The following is a 14,808-nucleotide window of genomic DNA, read 5'->3' as shown; positions in this document are numbered from 1 at the left end:
CCGGCCGTCTCCTCGGGGTCCTGCGCGCCCCGGGCGCGGTCGTGCAGCGCTAGCAGCGCGACGGGTATGCGGGCTCCTCCGGGGCGGCGCGGGCGCTGGGCGGCGCGGGCGGCGGCCGGGGCCAGCCCTGCGCCGCCTGGCCGCGCCTCGATTGGCTTGCGAGGCGCTCGCATATCCGTCGTGCGGATAGCGCTGCACGACCTTGGCCGGGGCGCGCAGGTCCCCGAGGAGAAGGACGGCACCGCCGGAGGCCAGGCGCGGGCGGGCGCTCGTGCGAGCCCAGATGGTCGGGAAGGGGGAGAGACGGCACGCGGAGCCTGGGCTCCTTCTCTTGCATCCAGCGGTTCCCAGCGAGCGCTCGCCCGCCCGCGGCAGCGTCGCCCGTGAACTGTCAGAAATTCAAATTCCCGGACCGCACTCCAGACCTATCCAGTCTGAAACTCTAGGTGGCCCAGGGGATCCTGTGGCTTGCAGAGTTTGAGAACCACTGTTAGCAGCGCTCCTCAGAGGCTGCAGAAGGAGTGGAGCCTTTGGGTGAAGTTTAGGGGGAGCCAAGTGGGTCCCCTTTTAAAGTTCATTCTGCTAAAGGGGTACAGTCATCTTTCTCTCGCCTGGCCGTTTTGGTTAAAGAGATAAAGCTGTTGGAAGTAATTTCCCCGGCGAGCAGGGGGCGGGGCTTGGCTGTGTTGCTGCAGCTGGTCACTTTGTCAGCCATTTGTTAGCGAATGATGAGCACGCTTCCCAAAGCTTGTATTTTTTTAAATAGAAAACCGGGAGGATATATTGAATGCCAGCGACAAGTTAACAGAGGTCCTTGAAGAGGCCAACACCCTGTTTAATGGAGGTAATTCATTATTTTATGTATGGAAGCTTTGTGTTATCATGTTTTAGGATAATTTTCATTAGTTTTACATAAGAAGCGAATTATTGACATCAGACAACTCCCACATTTGTAATAGTGCTTAACTAGTTTTGGAACCTTTTTCACTGTAGCACTACTACTACTTTTATTGTGCACTTACCATTCCCTAAGCATATAGTAAGGGCTTTACATGAAATTTGGGGAGGTGGGGGGCTGTGTCTGACAAAGCCCCCCAGGTGGTCCTGTTGCTTGTTCAAATTTGAGAACTTTCTGTGTATTATCTTTCTACTGTATTGACTGCTGTATCCCCAGAATGCATTGGTTGAATGGATGAATTAAAAAGAAAGGACTGAGCTGGACCTTGACGTCCTGTTTCTTTCCCTGTCCTCCCGACCTCCCCTCCCTCAGCTCCTTCCTCTTGGTCCACCTGTAACCCAGTAGGGGTAGCCATGTCTACAGGTGGCCCTGTTGGTCTCTAATGGGGGAAGGGGTGTGAGAAAGAGAGAGAGAAATCTCAGCACTGAACTCTAGACCTGTGTTGCAGAAGGAGGAGGCGCTAAAAAATAATCTTGGTTTGAATGAAAAGCAGCAGCAGTGTTAGTGGTAAGAGCAGTCTGTCTGTCTGAAGACAGAGGACAGGTCAGAGAGGCCCCTGATGTGGGCACTGGGTCACAGAGCCCTAGGATGAGTCCCCAGACCACTTTTCCCTCCTAAGTCCATTGGGAGCGGAAAGGGAGGGTGCAGGCAGACGCGGGTGAAGAAGCCGGCAGAGCCGGCCGCTGCCCAGACACCACGATTCCTCATGTTCTTTGAAGACCAGAATGTTTATTTCTGGTCATTCGCTAGTGTGGCTGATGTTTAAATGTCACCCACTTGCACATTTTCTATCTGTACGCTTTCAAATCTGTGTCTCTCTTGCTGTGACTGCCGCCTCCTTACCATCCCCCATCTTGGTCTACTTACCATCCCCCATCTTGGTCTACCAGTTCACCTAATTTCCGCAAACCTTCCCTAAGCCAGCCTTTCCTTTTCACCCTGTGAAATCCCTCCTCCACCCTCTAGGCTTTTCTTCTCTCCCAAGCCTGGACCCCCCCAGGCTGGCTCCTCAAGGTTACTCTTGACCCCTTCGCCCCCTTATTATTATTATTCACCCAGCTTAAGAGTTGTCGATCAACAGATCGTTTCCCCCTCAGCCATTTCCACTGTGCTGGCTGGGTCACCTCTTTAAGGCAAAATTATTTACAACTGACCTGGGAGGTGGTCAGCCAGCACAGAACTCTGTATCCCCCGTAGACGTGGATCTGATGTTCTCAGTTTTAACTCTTTAGAGGCTTGGATCCATCCGTGAGAGATCTGCACTTTCCTCAGTGTGTGCTGTGACAGTGATGTGCTGGGGGGTCTAGAGCAGCCCAGGAACCCGCCCCTCTAGCTTCTGCCTCTGCCTCGTTCTCTCACTCATTGTCACTTTCGCAGTAATTCTCCTAAATTAAAACTGAGGAAAGGGACTTCGCTGGTGGCGCAGTGGTTAAGAATCCGCCTGCCAATGCAGGCGACGTGGGTTCGAGCCCTGGGCCGGGAAGGTCCCACATGCTGCGGAGCAACTAAGCCCGTGCGCCACAACTACTGAGCCTGCGTTCTAAAGCCCGCGAGCCACAACTACTGAGCCCCTGTTCCACAACTACTGAAGCCTGCGCACCTAGAGCCTGCGCTCTGCAACAAGAGAAGCCACCGCAATGAGAAGCCCGCACACCACAACGAAGAGTAGCCCCTGGTCGCCACAACTAGAGAAAGCCCGCGCTCAGCAGCGAAGACCCAATGCAGCCAATAAATAAATAAATAAATAAATAAATATTTTTTAAAATTGTGATAATGTTAAAAAAAAAAAAAAAGAAAATGATGTATAAATACAAAGCCTGGAGTCAGTAAGTTCACCAGCCTGAGGAATGTTCGGGAAATAGTAATTCAAACGAAATGGCCTTGGGGAGTGAGCCAAGCAAAGGTATTTGTGTATTTGTCTCTTCTTGGGTGTCTTTTCCATTTGCCTTTGCCCATGTTCCTGGAGTGCTTTTTACACACTGCCTGTTCCCTTTGGAGTCCGATTAAACCCATTCCTCTCAGCCCTGCTGTTTCCCCCAGTGGACCCTTCCCTCACCTCCCCAAACTTCCTCCTCGGTTTCCCTGCCCCATTCCCTTCTTCTGTCCTATTTAAATCTTTTTCTGCCTATAGCTTATCTTAAATCCCATGCCCTCTGTCAAACGTCTTGGGATCGTCCATCCTCAGCGGTCACGGCCCTGCTGCCCGTAGACTGTTCATTTGGTGGTGCTTGTGCTGCCAGGTAGAGGCTGCATCTCCCATTGCCGGCCCCGCAGCTAATTTCACCTGAGGCTCCTTGACCACTTGCCTGTTGCTGGTTGGCAAACCCCCACGCCCAGCACGGTGCCTTACACATAGCAGGCATTCAGTTCGACTTGCATCATCAGTGCGGTGTTAACAGTGGCTGGGATGGGTTGCTGGAGCCAAAGGGAAAAGCCGGTGTTGGAGATGATGGAGGTTTTGTTAAGCTGGGGTTGTTACGAGATTGCGGTTCAGTTCCCGGGAGTAGGAAAAGTGCAGAGGGAGTTGGCTTTTAGGAAGACTGGTTAGCTTTGATTTCAGATTTTGGTGAGCTGGGCAGGGGAACCAGTTTTTAGACGGAGATGGATGATGTTTGAGATTTTTTTTGGTCCCGTGGGAAATGCGGAGTAAGTGTAGTTGGAAGTTTTGGGAAAATACCTGCGGATAATGTGTATGTTGTAATGTGTGTGTTTTCCTTCTTTTTTGAATAGTGTCCCGAGCAAGAGAAGCAGTCCTAGACGCCCACTTTCTTGTTTTGGCTTCAGATTTGGGCAAAGAGAAGGCAAAGCAGCTGCGTTCTGATCTGAACTCGTTTGATATGTTAAGATATGTTGAAACCCTAGTAAGTTCAAAGCTACAGAATCTTAATAAAAAATGCTTCATCTGTCACATATTATATAATTATCTACTTGCAAATGGTTTTCACTTCATTTTTCCTTTTTTGGGCCTCAGATTCCTCCAAAGAGATCTTACCAGATTAAACAGATGACAGTCGAGCTATGTGGTGGAACCTAGGTTGGCAGTTTAGAGCAGTTTGAAAATCTCCTAGCCTTCTAAGACTCTGGGCGCTATGTTTATTTCAAATGGCCATTTTTTTCCTCACTCAGCTGTCAGTTCATAAGTGTTCCAGCTTATTCTCAGTGACCTAGGACGTTTGTCCCAGGCTGGGCAAAAGCCCACACTGCAGATGGCAGAGTTCAGCTGGAGATGACAGGTCTGGTGGAGGGGCCATGTTTTGATTTGTCTTTGAGAATATTTCAGAACCATCCGAATATGACTGGGGTTCTGCTTTTGGTTTTTTTTTGTTGTTGTTGTTTTGTTCACCTGTCTTTGCCTCTTAATACGTTTGAATGGCTGTTACCTGAAATTTGGAAACTTTTCCTTGATGGATTTACCAAAAAAAAGCACAAGGAGACTAACTTTGTACCTTACTCTGTTGTCTTTTTTTCCTTGGTTCTACTTTGAGCCAACCTGTATCCTAGCATTTCTGCTAGGACATTGATTTTCTGACCAAATGTTTGTTAAAAGGTTATTAAAATGATTTAGTACCATGAGACCTGACCAGATAAATTATTTTGTAAAGGTATGAGGCAGACGAGGTTTTCGTTGTTTCTAAAACCTTAGATTTTTTTAAAATTTAAATTTACTCTACTTAAATTTTAAACCTTAAAATTTTCTTTTTTAACAACTTTTAAATTTTGACGTATCATGCATTTTGGAAAATGCACACTGATGTATAGCTCAATAAATAAAGTTAACTATGTATTGGGTAATCTTTTTAAAAATTACTTTTATTTATCAGGGTGAGCTTTGTACTTTAAATAACATATCAAAATAAATTCCAGAAGTCTTAAAGCAGTCCATATAAAACCTGAAATTAATAGCTGTCTAGTCTCTGCGAAGGGAAGATCTTTTCAAGTATGACACTAAATAAAAAGACTATAAAGAAAAGATTGGTAGATTTGACCAGACAAAAATTGAAATGTGCTCCTCCAAGCGTGCGGTGGTGGGACAGGGTGGCAGGAGAACGGAGTGGAGCTGACCATGCCTCTCTGATCGGGTTCTGGCAGCCTCTCTTTTCTTCAAAGTTTAACTGCCTTTAACGGGTGAAGCTCTCTGAGGGTTTTTGATTACTGTTTATATATGATGCTACCATTTTAATTTGATAACCTCTAGGCATTTCATAATTTTATAGTGTAATAAAAGTGTACTTTCATAAAAGCAAATTTAATGTAATACACTTTCTGTAAGATAGCTTCAGGTAGCAGAATTATTAGACTTCCGCCAACTCTTCCCAGGAAGGCGGTTTTAAGATGAACGATTCTCTCCCTGACGCTAGGCCCCTGCTTTCTGGAAATGCTGAGATACGAGCTGAATAGAGGTCTCCAGGAGGTTGGCTGAAAAATGAAAATCCAAAGCCAGCTAAACTTCCCTGTTCTGTCTCAGAACTTTTGCTTGGGGATGTCATGTCATATTTTTATGCTAATTCAGCTTTGCTAATACTTTAAAAGTGAACTATGGGTGATCGGAAATTCCCGGTGGGCTTAGTTCTGGTCCGTCCACCCCTCAGCCTGCAGGGGGCTAGAGCAAGGTTTCTCAGGCTGGGCACGAGGGACATTTTGGGCTGGCTGAGTCTTTGTTGTGGGGGCCTGTTGTAGGATACTGAGAGCATCCTGGCTTCTGCCCACCAGCTGCCAGTAACGCTGCCCTCTCCGCCTCCCCCCAACCCAGTTGTGACAGCCAAAAATGTCTCCAGACATGAAGCCAAAAGACCCCTGCGGGGGCACGGGGGGTACAGAATCACTCTGGTGAGAACCATTGGTCTGGATCATCTCGCTTTCTTACCGAAAGGTTCTGAGTACATTGAGGAATATTTTCTGCCACAAAGAAGGTACCTTTGAAAATAGGAATTTATAATAAGAAATTTAGCCAACGTGTTAGGACAGCGAAAACAGACTTTGCCTCTGGCCTGTTGTTTAGTGATAGAGACGGTTGGGTACGGTGAATGATTGCTTGTGGCTTAACTGGGGTTTTTGTTTCCCTTCATTTTTGTAGCTGACACATATGGGTGTAAATCCGCTAGAAGCTGAAGAACTCATCCGTGGTGAAGATAGTTCTGATTTTGAATTCATAGTCTATGACTCCTGGAAAATATCAGGCAGAACAGCAGAAAACACCTTTAATAAAACCCATACATTCCACTTTCTGTAAGATTATTTTAAAAATCCGACACACCAGCCGTTTGTAAACCTTAAATTGTTTTTTATTGTAGGGGCAAAAATTCTTTGGTATTGTGGAGGTGACGATCATGATGACGTTGTTTGGAGACTTTCTAAACTTTGATTTAAAAGCCCATAAAATCTTGATGTGGATGGACCCTCATCCTGCTTAATTTAAGGAGGAAAGGCCGTGGGCTGGCACCTCCTTACCAGGGCACCCTGCTGGCTCCTTAGCTTTCTTTCTTTTATTTTCTTTTTTATATTTATTTATTTACTTACTTATTTGGCTGTGCCGGGTCTTAGTTGCTCCTTTGCTTTCTGGCGTGGCAGACTTTGGGTCTGTGGCATAATGTCTGGCTTTGTTTTATCATCTTTAAAGTCCTTATCAGGTAGGAGGATGATATCTCCTATGAAAGATGTCTTAAAATTCTACCAGTATATGTAAAGTGCCATTTATTACATATAGTTTCCTGTTAGATGATCTCTGACTTATATTTGAAGACTGCTTGAGTCACTATCACATAAACTGCCTAGTTCATTTTTTGGATACAACTCTAATTTTGAAAAGCTTTTCTTTATACTCAGATGGAATTGGCTTCTGTCTTAATTTCCCAGCTCAGTCCTATGGAGAAGCTAAGAACAGCTCTTACTGGTTCTTCTGTGAGACTGCCTTTAAATACATAGTAGATAACTTCTCTGGGGTAAGCACCCAAGTGGTTTCTTCCTTAAGTGGATAGCTCCAGGGCATCTGTCTATTCTGATTACCCTTCTAAACCTTCTGAGATTGGTAGTGTCTGTTAGAAGGCTTTGGAGATGCAGATGTGGTCCGTCTGGGGCGTGGGGCCCAGCATCTGTTTTTAACAAGACTTCCCTTAACTCAAGTGCCCAGAACCGCTGTATGTTACAGCAAAAAGGTCAAGCTTCCTTACTATAGGAAAAGTCCAAGCCTTTTTTGCTGCTGAGTTCTAGGCTGTGTCATAAATCCTAGGATCTAAAGATAGCCTTTTGTTGTGTGACTTAAACTTTATCTCATGATGTAGCTCAACTTGCAGCCGCAATGATTTATGTACAGCTTTGCAGCCTTGCACTTGCTGTTTGTTCCCTTGGCCTGCAGTGTCCTTTCCCCTTTTTTTCCCATCTGGTAAGGTTTACTTCTCCCACAGGCACCAGCTTGGAAGCCTCCAGTGACTTCTCTAGACACAGGTATCAGTGTAGGATCAGTTTTCCCAACCAGACCACTCCCATGTCTGGGTAGATCTCTCTGTCCAAATGCTCTCATAGCACTTGAGTAATGCTCCACTACAGCACCACAGGATCTACCATATTATGTGGAAATGGATCTTTGTGCGTGAATATTTATCTGTCCATCTCTACTGTATACTTTGATTTCCTCAAGTGTAGGGACCACATGGGTCTAAATTCTCTGGGCCTTGGTTTCTGCATGGTACCTCTGTAGGGCTTTTTTGGAAGGTGGAGGGAATCCAAATGGGAAAGGAATCCCTTGGCCTCTGCCTGACCTGTTATCTCCTAAGACAGGTGTGTTCTGGATTCCCAGGCTGTGGGCCTCTGCCCTGGCACCCCCAGACCAAAAGGCTTTTAAATTTTAACCCCAGTGGAGCTGTTCGTTCCCTTCCCCTGATCTCTGAAGTTGGCTTTGTGAAACAGACAACGGGCTAGCTGGGAGGACCACAGGCATATTCACCGGCTTACTGTTCAGAGTAAAATACGAAGGTGTTGAGGAGGTATCTGTGATTGAGGCGAGCTCCTAAGAATTCTTTTAGACACACAGAGGGAGCAGAAAGGGTGTTACAAACCTGACACAAGAGTCGTGGTCTGATGTCACTCATACATCACTGATGCCTGGTTGTGAATTTGACTATGCCATGGGAACTGCTTTCAGTTAGTGAAATTAGTTTGTTTTAAAAACAAACAAAAGGGCTTCCCTGGTGGTGTGGTGGTTGAGAGTCCGCCTGCCGATGCAGGGGACGCGGGTTCGTGCCCCGGTCCGGGAAGATCCCACATACCGCGGAGCGGCTGGGCCCGTGAGCCATGGCCGCTGAGCCTGTGCGTCCAGAGCCCGTGCTCCGCAGCGGGAGAGGCCACAACAGTGAGAGGCCAGTGTACCGCAAAAACAAAAACAAACAAAACCCCAAAAAAGACATGAGAGCGTATTTTTCATTAGGTTGGGTTCAATACAAGGAGAGTGCCCTGTGCCAAAGCCACGAACCGAGCGTTCAAGAAAAGTTCGGATGATAGAAGAGCAGCAGGCAATGCCTGACGAGGTTTGTTTTTTCACATGTTGCTTTTTAACACACCTAATTTCAAATAGCCATTAATATGATATACATGTACTTTGGCCATCTTTTCTAAGCTTTAGGGTCTGGAGTCAGGTTCTGTCACTTAAAAGTAATCATTTAATGTTTGAATCATTTTTGACATGTTTAAGCCTTTAAACATTTTATCAGATTGACCACTTGTCTTAGTTTTAACTCATTTCTATAGTTTGGATTAGTTCTCCCAAACCAGGGTTTCTTAACCTCAGCACTGTCAGCATTTGGGCTGGATAATTCTTTGTTGTGAGAGGCTGTCCTGTGTATTACAGGATGTTTAGCAGCATCCTTGGCCTCTTCCCACTAGATGTTAATAGCATCCTCTCACTCCCCCTGCCCCACCCCAAGTATGACAACCAAATGTTAGCAAATGGCCCATCAGTGGGGTGGGGGAGGGGTGGTGCACAGTCACTCCCGGTTGAGAGCCACTGTTCTAAAGTGTCCCTTTTGTATTTTGCTATTTTATGTTCAACCTGAAAATGGTTTGGTAATGCTACTCTTCTATTAGAAAATTAATATGAAAATGTTACTAAAACCAGAAAAATCTTTTTTAACTATTAGTTGTAAGATGGGGATAAAAACTGCTAGCAATCCCAGATAAAAGATATTTAGAGGAGTTTGGCCATGTAAGAGAGCAGAAAAGGTTAACAGGCAGACAAATAGGTCAGTCTGCTTGATAACAACTTTATATTTTCAGTTAAAAAGAATGGAAGAATCTCATCAAGAAGCAACAGAAAAAGAAGTAGAAAGAATCTTGGGATTGTTGCAAACATATTTTCAAAAAGATCGTAAGTATGATACCAAGCTCAAAAGGGAGCAACTTGTATTTATCAGGCCTGTGTCACTTTCAGTGAGAAGTTATTTTTATTCAAAAGGCATATATGTAATGTTTGAATCATTTTGATTCTTTCTTGACATACGTCTTTAATGAGGCTTCTCCTCTCTAGAAATTCCATGAGAACATTGGTGTAGTAAATTCTCATTTTTATCTTTAGAAGGTGGGATATTTTTTCTGTTACAAAATAATACATGCCATAGGAGTGAGAAAAGTAAGAAGTCAAGTACCTATTCTACCTGTCCTCACTCCCTAGAGGTTGCCACTTATAAAATGTGATGTGTATATTTTCAGATTTTCTTATGTTTATGTCATAATAAATATGCAACTAAGTAGGGGTTTTTTTTGTCGGTTTTTTGCTTTTTTCAAAGCTAATCATAATATACACATTATTCTGCAATATGACTTCTCCATGTGGACATTTTCCCATATAAATACATAAGATCCCGCTTATTCTTTTCAGTGATTCCCACTGGGTGGCTGTATCATAAATATATTTAACAAATCCTCTATTAGTGGGCAAGTTCTTTATAACATTTTACTCTTGTGTAAACTGCTGGAGTGAAAAATCTTGGCACATAACTTTGCGCACATGTGCTAATATTTCTGTAGGACAGCTTACAGATTTTTAGCAGGTACACAAGATTGCCCTCCAGCAGGGTTGTATTGATTTCCATCCCACAACAGGATGAATGCCCATTTCCTTTCTCTGGCTGACACTAGAGAGTATTGGTTTTAACTGATAAGCAAAAACAACTTTTCCTGTACTGAAGAATTTTTTTCCTCTTTTGTCTGTAGCTGATACTCCGATGTCCTTCTTTGACTTTGTGGTTGATCCACATTCTTTTGCCCGAACAGTGGAAAACATCTTTCATGTTTCTTTTATTATAAGGGTAAGATTTAAGATTATTTCTCTAATTGTTTTTATATGCTTTTAAAAGGGTAAATAATAACAGGTATAGATGGGAGCTGGCAAAGGAATTTGTACTAACCAATAAGTGTTTTAGACCCAGTGTAGCAAAACATTGACAAGTCATAGGCAGAAGGAACTAGCTAAAAACTTACATGCTTGCTTTTACATTATAGAAATTTTTTAGAGAAAGAATTGGCAAAATTTGAATATGGAACTTATAGATTAGATAACTGTATGATGTAAATGTTAAATTTCCCAAACTTGGTAGTTGTCATGTTATGTACGAGCATATTCTTGTTTTCAAGAAACATACACTGAAGTCTTAGGGAAAAGGAACAGATTGTCCATCACTCATAAAAATTAATATATAGAGAGAGAAAGCAATAATGTAAATATGGCAAAAGTCAAACAATTGGTGACTCTGGGTAAAGGATTATCTGGGAGGTCTTTACAGTAGTCTTGTAACTCTTAAGTTTGAAGTAATTTCAAAATAGATGGTTTAGGAAAAAAAAAAAAGTACTCAGAAATGTACTTTGAGAATTTGCTCTAGGCTGTCTTTAGTCTTCTGTCAGGTTGCATTCCTGCACTTGTAAGATGAGTTCGATTTTCATCTTATGCAAAAATCTTGTATTGACGAAAGTATTTTTCCAGAAATGATAACAAAGGCATATTTTGTCAATGGTAAATGGTAGAATTATGCATTATAAAATGTGGATATTCAGGAGTTCCCTGGCTATCCAGTGGTTAGGACTCCACACTCTCACTGCTGAGGGGCCCGGGTTCAGTCCCTGGTGGGGGAACTAAGATCCCACAAGCCAAGTGGCACAGACAAAAAATAATAATAAAAATAAAAAGTGGAATATTCAAAAAGTATGAATCAGTCAAAGAGTCAAGATGGTTACAGTTTTATTTAAGAGCTCCTCAGGATGCGGTTGTAAAAGAGCTGATTAGAACCTGAGGGATACCCCGTGTCGAGAAAGATGTTAGAGAAGGCTTGTCCATATAAACTCCTCATTATTGTTACGGTACACTTTGATTGTCTAAGATTTAGAATTTTCTAATTGAGTAATTTTTTCATCCAGTGGTTATGGGTTTTGAATCTAAATTTTAGTCTTCTCCTAAAATCACATTTGTGTTTTAGGATGGGTTTGCAAGAATAAGACTTGACCAAGACCGACTGCCAATAATAGGTAAATGATTCTATGTTCAGAAAAATTAGTTTTAGAGAAAGTGTACTTGTTACTAGAGTTTGTGAAATGTATTTTATTAAATGTAAACTAGTTTTTATTTTAGGTAACAAACTTTACAATGCTGTGTCTTCTTCAACTAACTGAAAATGCTGAAAACTTAATCATAGTTTAAAACCTATGGATTCATCTGTGTCATTGATTGAACATCTATTGCTGTGAAGACGAACAAGAAATTATATAATTTCCCTTAAATTTTAATTTAGAAAGCTTGTAATTGCAGTTATTTTTGTAGTTTCCTTCTTTCTATTTTAACCCTAATGCCAGCAGCTCGAATCTTTAATTCTTTGTTGAGTGATTCACACTCTCCATTACTCTTTGCCTTCTAAGGTCTCCTGTAGAGAATGAAGTTCTTTCATTGCACTTATGTCTTCCTTTAAAAGTTCTTAATTTCATGTTGGACCCACTAGGCCTTAGCTCTGTGGTTGGTTCATAGATATGCAGAGTTTTTCAAATGATTGGAATGTGTTATTCTACCACATTTTTTTTCTGAATGGAAGCAAACGGGACTACTTGCTATTGTAATAATACAGCACAGTAATGCATGAAATCCTAATAAATATGTAATATTCTAAGTATCTTGTCGATACAGGTTTCATTCCTATTATTCATTGGTTTCTGTTCAGATTACCTCTTCTGACTTGATAACTTTTGAAAACTTTGTCTTTCAAACAGAGCCTGTTATTAACGAAGAAAGTGGAGGAATTGACCAAAACACTCAAATTAGGAATCAGGGAATTATAGCTTTGAGTTACCGTGACTGGGAGGTAATGCTCTGCATGTTGCCTTGGGCAGTTCGTCTTCAAGAATTCCTTTGCTGTAAACCCAGTGCCCAAATGTTCTTTGTTCCCTGCCAGGAGATTGTGAAGACCTTTGAGATCTCAGAGCCTATGATTACTTCAAGTCAAAGTCGGCAGAGGCTAAGTGCTTGACACCAGCTGAAGGTAACATTTCCTATGGGAAGCTGCACGTATTTATTAAAGTTTTTTTTCACATTCTGGTGAAATTTGGATTTTGCTTCCCTCTAGTGCCCCATTTTTAGAACTGTGTGTAACTGCTGAAAAATGCAGAACAGGACCTAGAGGTTGCAAGTTCCCTTCTTTGGATTGATTACTTTGGTGTTGTTAAGACTTGCCGTTGAAAGAGACAGAGCAGGGATTGTTCTTGGTTTGGCTTTTTTTACGCCCAAACAAATGGATAAAGTAGATAAGTGGAATATTGAATCCTCCCATCAGTTTTGTTCATTGTCCCATTAGGTTCGCTTACTTTATAGGTACAAAGTAGAAAAGGAGGATTAAGACGGAATTACCTTGGAATGATGTTGGTAATGGGCATTTCTGAAATTTGAGTTATGCTTTTGAAGTAATTCTTCATCTTTATGGAGAACATTGGTGGGAGGAAATCTTAGTAATGATCTGTACTGCACACAGCTATGGATGGGAATCAGAAGACTGGATTCTGTTGGCTCTGCCCCTTTAAAATGTTGGGCAGGTCAATCTCACCCAGCTTTGTTTTCCTTCTCTATAAATCTATCTATGAAATGGGGGGAGGTTCTGAATTAGATAGTTGCTAAGACTTTTTTTTCTAGCTCAAATTTTCTATGATTTGGAGAATTAAAATTAGCTTTTTAGTACTTAATGTAAACGTTTTTTAAGGAAAAATAGCTTTATTTTTAAAAGAAATCAAATGTCTACTGAAACTATACACGAAACAGCATCTTTCCCTTAAGCCCTAAGCTTGATTTTGTATGCTCTTTATTATATTCCAATGAGATTTTGGAATTCAATTTCAAAGACAATAACATTTATTAGTAGATATTGAAGAAAGCTACTGACTTTGAGGAAAAAAGTTCAGTAACTGTTTACCTACCCTAAGATACTCATCCCCACAATATATTGGGGATTATTTGAGCATTTAAAAATTTAACAAAATATTTATCTTTTCATTGCATCCATCAATACATTAAATTCTCTGCTACAATCCAAGTAAAATGATGGTGACCAGTGTTTCCTGATACTGTCCATGATGGACAGAGTAAAATCACAGCATAAAGAGTAGCCAAGAATTTATACTGTAAACGTTACCTGGGTTCAAATATCTTGCAACAATTAATGTAAACTCTTAACATGTGCTTCAATTAATTGAGCTTCTTTTGTTCCAAGATAATTGAAGGAAAGAGAATTCATGTAAGATATATAATGTGTGTTTACTTGGGCCCTCCTCACTGAGGAGGGGCTGGCTGTTAGATTTCATGTGTGCATCTTGAATGAACTTTCGTCATTTATAAACTGTTAACCAGCTCTTTCCCCCTTCTTTTAGGACTCAAGTGGATAGCGAGGTCCAAAAAGGAAAGCGGCACATTGTATTGTACATACTGTGTGATTAAACATTCTTAAAGACAGATTGTTTTTAGTAAAGTATAGCTTTTGATAGTTAATGGGTCGTCTTTGATTAAAGGAGGTTCACTGCCATATTCACAAATAATTGTAGTTATTCTTTATTTTCTGTTCTTGGGGAGTCAAGTCAAGTCTAGTCAAGTCCACAAATATTACGTGGCACCATATGAAATTGTTGGGTTTTTTGAAGTAAAATACAGTCAAATATCAGCAATTTTATAGGATTCAGCCTGTGATTTACACACAAGAAACGACTCAGCCCTCTTTCAAGCCACGCCAGACCGCTTTGGATCCATCTTACCAGCAGTCCTCCCTTTGTACTTGAGGGCTGCTGACTGCCACAGAGAAAACCCGTACGACAGGGTGGAGAGATGCTGCTCCCGTGGGTGCAGGGCCTTCAAGTCTGTCCTTGATGTTCTCTGAGTCCTAGTTGCTTCCTTTTCCCATTCCCACACTTCTATATCCATCCTTTCTCACTCTTTCCCTCTGGTGTCAGAGGTAGAGGTGTCTCTTCTGTGGAGGCTCTGGATCTCTGCATCCTGGGATCTCTGCTGTCAGTCATTCCTTCACTGCATCTAGCACTTTCCCTTCAACCGCGCTCACCTCTCATCTTAAAAAAATTACTGTGACCCTTCTCAAGTTACTGTCCTGTCTCCTTTTAAATTAACCATCACTTGCTGCCTCCTCCTGTCAGTCCTCACACCATGCTGTGTAGCACCTCCTTTCCCACCATCCTACCAAGGCTCTTTATTGGTGATTTCCTTTCCAAATTGTTAAATCCAATGGATAAATGCTGTGCATTTAACACTTGAAAATTTACTTTTTGAAAACTGTACATCCTTATGTCTGATGCTTTCCCTGGTTCCCCTTCCACCACCTCTCATGATTTAT

General features: G+C 42.2%; 1 protein-coding gene across 1 annotated transcript in view; it reads left to right on the top strand.

The window, feature by feature from the left end:
• The window catches only part of NSMCE4A (NSE4 homolog A, SMC5-SMC6 complex component), a 14,807-nt gene extending 802 nt beyond the window's left edge, over positions 1 to 14,005 (top strand). The window contains exons 2-11 of the mRNA XM_029200962.1: positions 767 to 844; positions 3,689 to 3,819; positions 6,033 to 6,184; positions 8,379 to 8,478; positions 9,224 to 9,314; positions 10,160 to 10,254; positions 11,416 to 11,464; positions 12,197 to 12,288; positions 12,379 to 12,465; positions 13,841 to 14,005. Coding sequence (XP_029056795.1) covers positions 767 to 844; positions 3,689 to 3,819; positions 6,033 to 6,184; positions 8,379 to 8,478; positions 9,224 to 9,314; positions 10,160 to 10,254; positions 11,416 to 11,464; positions 12,197 to 12,288; positions 12,379 to 12,453 — 863 coding nt within the window. The 3' untranslated portion in view covers positions 12,454 to 12,465; positions 13,841 to 14,005. The remainder of the gene's footprint in view (positions 1 to 766; positions 845 to 3,688; positions 3,820 to 6,032; positions 6,185 to 8,378; positions 8,479 to 9,223; positions 9,315 to 10,159; positions 10,255 to 11,415; positions 11,465 to 12,196; positions 12,289 to 12,378; positions 12,466 to 13,840) is intronic.
• The last annotated feature ends 803 nt before the right edge of the window (positions 14,006 to 14,808 follow it).

The sequence above is a fragment of the Monodon monoceros genome, unplaced genomic scaffold (genome assembly GCF_005190385.1).
Source record: "Monodon monoceros isolate NGI ecotype Baffin Bay Population unplaced genomic scaffold, NGI_Narwhal_1 Super_Scaffold_4, whole genome shotgun sequence".
NCBI classification, from domain to species: Eukaryota; Metazoa; Chordata; class Mammalia; order Artiodactyla; family Monodontidae; genus Monodon; species Monodon monoceros.
This window is presented reverse-complemented; position numbering and strand designations above follow the sequence as displayed.